Source organism: Callorhinus ursinus, unplaced genomic scaffold (genome assembly GCF_003265705.2).
Source record: "Callorhinus ursinus isolate GAN/ISIS: 27379988/994484 unplaced genomic scaffold, GSC_fseal_2.0 scaffold13, whole genome shotgun sequence".
Lineage (NCBI taxonomy): Eukaryota > Metazoa > Chordata > Mammalia > Carnivora > Otariidae > Callorhinus > Callorhinus ursinus.
The window spans coordinates 44,271,220-44,278,376 of NW_027397075.1; the positions used below are offsets into that span (position 1 = coordinate 44,271,220).

General features: G+C 35.4%; 1 protein-coding gene across 1 annotated transcript in view; it reads right to left on the reverse strand.

The window, feature by feature from the left end:
* Positions 1-7,157, reverse strand: part of CEP350 (centrosomal protein 350) — a 155,579-nt gene that overhangs the window by 55,900 nt on the left and 92,522 nt on the right. Inside the window, exon 26 of the mRNA XM_025877468.2 lies at positions 1,657-1,803. Coding sequence (XP_025733253.1) covers positions 1,657-1,803 — 147 coding nt within the window. The remainder of the gene's footprint in view (positions 1-1,656; positions 1,804-7,157) is intronic.

The window sequence follows — 7,157 nt, forward strand, 5'->3', positions numbered from 1 at the left end:
GGCATTAAGGAGGGCATGTGCTCTGATAAGCATTGGGTGTTATACATAACTAATGAATCACTGAATACTACACCAAAAACTAATGATGTACTGTATGTTGGCTAACTGAACTTAATAAAAAAAAAAAGAGAAAACTAGAATGGAACCTTATGGTGCTGGATTGGAACTGAAAGGATCAGTATGAACTCCTAATACCTAAATACTGTATATGTATATATGCTATATACTGTATATGAACATACAGAAATAAACATACATGTAAAATGTATTCTTTATTACGTCTACATAAACATACATATTGTCTATATTTGTTGCTTTTAGGAGAAAACCTGAATAGTAATGAGCATGCTTAGCACCAGATATTGGTTTCTGAATAACTTTCCTCCTTGGAGAAACAGCTGATTCCAAGTCTGGGGCAGGGAAGGTATTAGGTGACACTGAGACATCTTGTTGCAGAAAACATGGAAGTGCTCACAGACTGTTGGGGACATGTCAAAAGCACACAGAAACTTGAAAAGGCTCCTAATGGTCTGACCTGGGACAAAGCGAGCATTAAAACAAATGACAGTAACAGATTTAATGCTGAATAAAACAGGAATCTGTAAGTCCATACTAATATAAATAAAAGAGTAAGTTTAAAGAAAAAATTTATGTAGTCTCAAAATAACTCATGCAAAGTACTTATTATTTACAAAGGGAAAGAAAGTAACTTTATAGTGAAGTCTGACGTCCGCCATCTTAATCAAGTGATCAAGTCAACATCATCAGTAATGGGATAAATCAAAATCAGGCACCACCTGATTGAATGCAGTGAGAACATGGCATCACTTCCATAATATTCCAGCTAAAGATGCACAATCTGAACCTAATTATGAGGAAATATCAGACAAATCCAAGTTTGAGAAACATTCTACAAAGTAACTGGCATGCAATCTTCCAAAGTGTCAAGGTCATGAGAGTCAAGTAACTTTTCCAGACTGAAGGAGACTAGAGAGATATGAGAACTAAATGCAGTATGTGATTTTGAACTTACCTTCTGATAAAAGCATATTATTGTGACAACTGGAGAACTGTCATACTCCAGGAAGATAGAGTTCTTTTACAGTGTTTGAAATTTTCTATAAATTTAAAATTGTTTCAAAATTTAAAGTGTATTTTAAACACCAAAGCAGAAAATGCTAAGATTTATTTAACTATAGAATTATCCAGTGTGGGTTCTCCAACACTATATTAACACTTTACAGCATCTCAGAATAGATCCAAATTTTGCTTTTATCTGAATACCTCCTTTGACTCTTGTATCATTATATTAATACTGAATAGCTAAAAGTAAGTACCAAGAGCAAAAATGGTCTCTCTCATTAATTCTGAGGAATATATCTGGATTGATAAACAAGAACAAGGCTCTTTGTCCCAAATGAATTTATAAATGGAAAACATTTTTCAACTATCATATGAACATGTCCCTTTCAAAACTTGAATATTCCATGGGAAAAAAAATAAAAACTCTCACTATACATAAAGATACATATATAGAACTTCATTCTAGTTCATCTAACAACTATGAACATATCCATCAGATGAGAAAGTGAGGCAGGATTAGGTATTAGCAAGCAACATGAGAGAGAAAACAAATAGTAATTTCGTGTAATTTACCAATTTATTCTCCCCTGCCGACTTTAACTTCTCCTGTAACTTTATGGTGGTCTGTCGGATCCTTTCTATCTCCTCCTGCTGTTTCAGAATCAGTTGCCTTTCCTTCCGAGCTGCCTTATTGGCTTCTTGAAGACGTTTAATTTCTGCCTAAGGTTTAAAGAATTAGAAGAGCAACTGAGATTTGGAGGATACAAGTCCAAAGTAGTATTTCAAGAAAGCCCAATCATCACATATACCAAAAATAAAAACATACAGTATATTCAAGATAAAAGTAATAATACTGAAAAATTTTGAAGTAGTGGAGGAAAAAAGAGTCTCATAACCCCATCATGCTAATAAACATGATCCCTTAATTTAAATAATTATAATTACAACAGACTGACAATTTTCTATCCCCCTTTTAAACTTAAGATACCCCTCATATTTTTCCATAGTGTTACTTGGTCTTTACACTTATTTGTTTATCAGCTGCATAACAAGTAGTTAACGTAACCATTATTCTACTACGAAAATCTTAGGCCCCTTATAATTTTTTACCATTCCAAATAATGCTTTAATGTCTATAACTGTTTCATACTATGGATTTGTTCTTTAGGAGAGATTCCAAAACGTAGGACAAACAAATCAAAGAGGATAAATCATACTATGGCCCTTAAAATCATTTAAAGATTGCTTTCAAAAAAGAATGGTCTACAGGGCGCCTGGGTGGCTCAGATGGTTAAAAAAGAATGGTCTCCACCAGAAACATTTAAGACTATACTGCACCAAACTCTCCACACAGGGTATTGTTAAGTTTTCTGTTACTAACTAAATGGGCAAAAGATGACACACTACTGTTAAAATTTAAGAGACTGTCCTTTTTTTCCATAAATTTATTTTAATCTGTATTCCTGTCAATAATGTAAGCCTATAAAGACAGTAATAATTAGCGATGTATAATTTCTTTGTCATGTTTGATTTTTGTAAACTATCTGAAAATGCAGAGAAGTACACAAAAATATCTAATTTCTAAAATCTCATACTAACAACTGTTAATATTCTGTCGTATTTTATCCTAGTCCTTATTTTGTGAAGAAATAAAACATTACAGATAAAACCAGTATGCAATCCTACATCCTTAGAGGTAATCACTACCATGGTATATATCCTTCCAGCATATTCTTTTAAAATTCTTCTACAGATATTTATTTGTACTTATCTGCAAAAAACACACACTGTTTGGTCTGTATGTTTTTAAGTAGTTTATAAATAATATCACACATATATATTTTCAACCTTGCTTTATTTACTGGACGTTGCTTTTGCTACCTCTCTGTGTTGACTTACACCTAAATGCTGCATAACATTGGAAACATATACTATTTCATGTATCCATTACCCCTATGTGTAGATAAAGTTGTTGTTCACTACTGCAAACAATGCTACAATGAACAGCCTTATAGTTTTTGTCTTTGGCACATGTATGAGTTTCTCTAGAGCAGTTCTTGAAGTGTGGTCCATGGACCCTAGAGGATTCCCAAGGTCCTTTCAGGGGACTCTCAGAGTCAAACAATCTTCATAATACTAAGACACTATTTGCCTTTGTTCACTCTTACTCTCTCAGGAGTATACAATGGCATTATATGCATTTTAAAGAAAATATCTTCCAAAACAAACAAACAAAATAATTAGTATTGTTAGATTTTTCCAAATCTCTTTATTTTCTGACTTGATTTTTTGAAACATCATGCATTGGTCATGTGGAAAGTATCAGTTCACTGAGTTACGCAGATCTTCCAAGTGTTGACACATTTCATTATACAGTATAAAAAAAAATCACATTCTTTCACATCACCACAGATCTCAAAAGAAAAGTTCTTTAGTATTAGGTGGTGGACAGAAATTTTCTAAAATTCTGCCTTGAAAGCCTGAATTTTGTCACTGGCAACAAATACTGTTACAGCTGTTTTCTATAAAGTAAGAGACACACTTTGTTCATTTTTGAGAAAACGACTGTCAAATACCCAAATCTGAATAAACAGTTTGTCTCTGAATAATTCTTTCAAGGAAAAACGGTATTCCGTGAAAAAAAATGGCTAGTTCAGCTTGCAACTCAAACAACTGCACAAATGCCTTTCCTTGAGTTAATCACTGTCCTCTGGTATCTGGCAAAGTGCTTCCTTGTGGACTTCCTATTTTTGTCATGCAGAGTATGACAATGAAAGTACTCAAAGGTCAGCACTCTGCAAAATTAATAATTTTTACTAATTAAGTAAGACGTTCTTCAGTGAAGGGGCTCCTGGGTGGCTCAGTCTGTTAGGTTAAGCGCCTGCCTTCGGCTCAGGTCATGATCCCAGGGTCCTGGGATTGAGCTCCACATCGGGCTCCCTGCTCAGCAGGGAGTCTGCTTCTCCCTCGCCCTCTGCTCGTGCTCTCTCTCTCACATTTGCTCACTCTCTCTCTCAAATAAATAAATAAAATCTTAAAAAAAAAAGACATTCTTCAGTGAAACTACTGCTTTTTGTTTGTTTCACTTGTGTGGCATTGAAAAACATGACGGTTACTAGTATAGTCTGGGGCCACTGCTGCCCTGATTTGTGCTAAGCACTGGCAGTTTTACCCACCATTGTTTTTGTACCACTTAGTACAAGTGTCAAACAATGAAAAGGGCAAATTCATATCCCACTATTAGGAAAACAGTTTTGACCACCGTGACGCATGAAAGGGTATCAGGGAACCCAGAATTCCACAGAGCACATTTTGAAAAACTGCTATTAGCTTAGCCCTGAGTTTCTAAACCAATTATTGTATACATTCACCCAATCCAAGCCTATAAAATAAACTGTTTCAAGGGGATTCTTGAGGGAAGAGGTTTGCTTTTCTTTTCAGAATAAGCTATAAGGTTGTACAAACTATTCACTTTAAAACGGTTAATGGTGTAAGTGGATTATACTTTAAAATTGTTATTTTGTTATGTGAATTTTATCTCAAAAAAACAAAAAAAGAGTAAGACATAGGAAAATATGTTCTCCCTCGTTTTGGATACAGCTGTGCGAAGATATGTGGCCAAAGTGGTTATACAACCTCACTACCAGTCAAAATAATTCTTATGATACAACTGTAGTAAATATCTTAGTACATACATCCTTCCACGCTGGTGCTTTTATTTCTGTAGGGTAACTTTCCAGGGGTAGACAGATAGATCAGAGTGTTTTTTGCACATTTACTTAAAAAACATTCTGAAGTACTATAGGGGTGCCTGGGTGGCTTGGTCCATTGGGAGGCCAACTCTTGATTTTGGCTCAGGTCATGATCTCAGGTCCTGGGATTGAGCCCTACATCAAACTCTGTGCTCAGCGGGGAGTCTCCTTGAGGATTCTCTCTCTCTCTCTCTCTCTCTCTTCCCCTACCCCTCCCCCCTGCTCACATGCTCTCTCTCTCTAAAACAAAGAAACAAATCCTTAAAAATATTTACGAAAATGGTATCATACTGTACATATTCTTTTGCATCTTGCTTTTCTATAAAAACCAAAATTATGATTTTTGATAAAGATCTGCTGCTATAACTATTCAATATGGTAGCTACAGCTCCATGTAGCTATTTAAATTAACATTTCAGTTTCTCAGTTGCACTAGCCATGTTTTAAATATCGAAAACTATATGTGACTGGTAGCTACTGAATTGGACAGCACAAATACAGAACGTTAATAATAATTTCAGAAATCTCTACTGAACAGTGCTGATATGTAATGCATTTATTTCCTGCAGTATTGTACTTTCTTGCAGAAATATGCTTTGTTTCATCTATTCTCTTAATGAAAGACTTAAGCTGCTTCCATTTTTCCCCTGTACATGTGTGAAAACTTCTCTACTATATATACCAAGACACAGAACTGCTGATTCACAGATTGTATGTGTTGTCAACATAACCAGATATAGTCAAACTGCTCCTAACCAGTCACCATTTCCACAGGTACAGAGATCTGAGGTGACAAAACTGGAGACTTAAAAGGCTTCCAACTCAGTCTCCCCCTCAAACCATTTGCCTATTCTTAAGCAGCACAGACAGAAGGCTAAGGAGCTACACACCAGAAACCTCTTGGCAGCAAAGTAGAAATCCCCACAGTCTTTTGTGCTGGTTTACCTGGCTTTCAACTGAAATCCCTGGAAAGTTACAACCTCGGGTCAATGCAAAGCAGAAGCAGACTGAGGCCTACCAACTCTGCAATGCAACACTAACCCAGCTTAGTTCCTGAATGGATTTAAGTGAATTGTTGAGCATTCTAACAGCACAGCAGAGGGAAAAAATAAGTCCTCTCTGGTGGGGGAGATAACATCTTCTGGAGCCTTTGCAGTTATTTATACAGTATCCAGCATTTAATAAAAAATTACTATAAGAGATTCTTAATAATAGATAACAAACTGAGGGTTGATGGAGGGAGGTGGGTGGGGGCGGGCTAGATGGGGGATGGGTATGAAGGAGGGCGCTTGTCGTGTTGAGCCCTGGGTGTTATATGTAAGTGATGAATCACTGTACTCCTGAAATCAATATTGCACTGTATGCTAATTACAAGTTAAAAAATGAAGAAAAAAACTATTTAGACATGCAAAAAGAATCATATGGTAATAGAAAATATAAAGAGAAAACAGTAGCAGACACACAGATGTCCAAATATCTAGTTAGCAGACAAGAAAGCTAAAATGACTATGAATAATGTGTTCAAAAAAATATGGGAAAAAACAGAAAAATTGATAAAAAGGTAAACAAATAATTAAAATCTATAAAAAAGATGGAGTGCCTATGTGGATCAGTCAGTTAACTGTCTCACTCTTGGTTTCAGCTCAGGTCATGATCTCAGGGTCCTGAGATCAAGTTCCGCATGGGGCTCCATGCTCAGTGCAGTCTGCTTGAGATTCTCTCTCCCTCTCCCCCTGCCCCTCTCCCCACTCTTGCTTTCTTTCTAAAAATAAATAAAACCTTTTAAAAAATCTATAAAAAAGAAGAAAAGGGATATTATAGAAAAAAAATCACATTAAGAACTCATTGGATGACTAACAAGACACATGACATGCAGAATATACAACTAATGAATTTAAAGACAGATCAATAGAAACTGTCCAAATTGAAGCATAGTGGGCTTTTTTGTTTGTTTCTAAAGAATGATATAAAACCAAAACAGAGCAGAAGAAAGATGTACTAAATGGTCAGCAGGTCTAACATATTTCTACTTGGAGTCTCTGAAGAAAAGCAGAGAGAGAGAGTGGGGCAGAAGCAACACATGAAGAGATAATTTTCAAAAACTGAAATACAACAAACAACAAATTCAAGAAGCTCAGCAAATCCTAACAGTATGAAAAGAAATCACACCTAAGCACATCTGAAAAAAAATCTGACAAATTTTTTAAAAATCTTAAAAGCAGCCTTCGAAAAAACATTAAGACAACTGACCTCTTCATAAAAACAAGAAAGAAAGAAAGAAAGAAAGAAAGAAAGAAAGAAAGAAAGAAAGAAAGAAAGAAA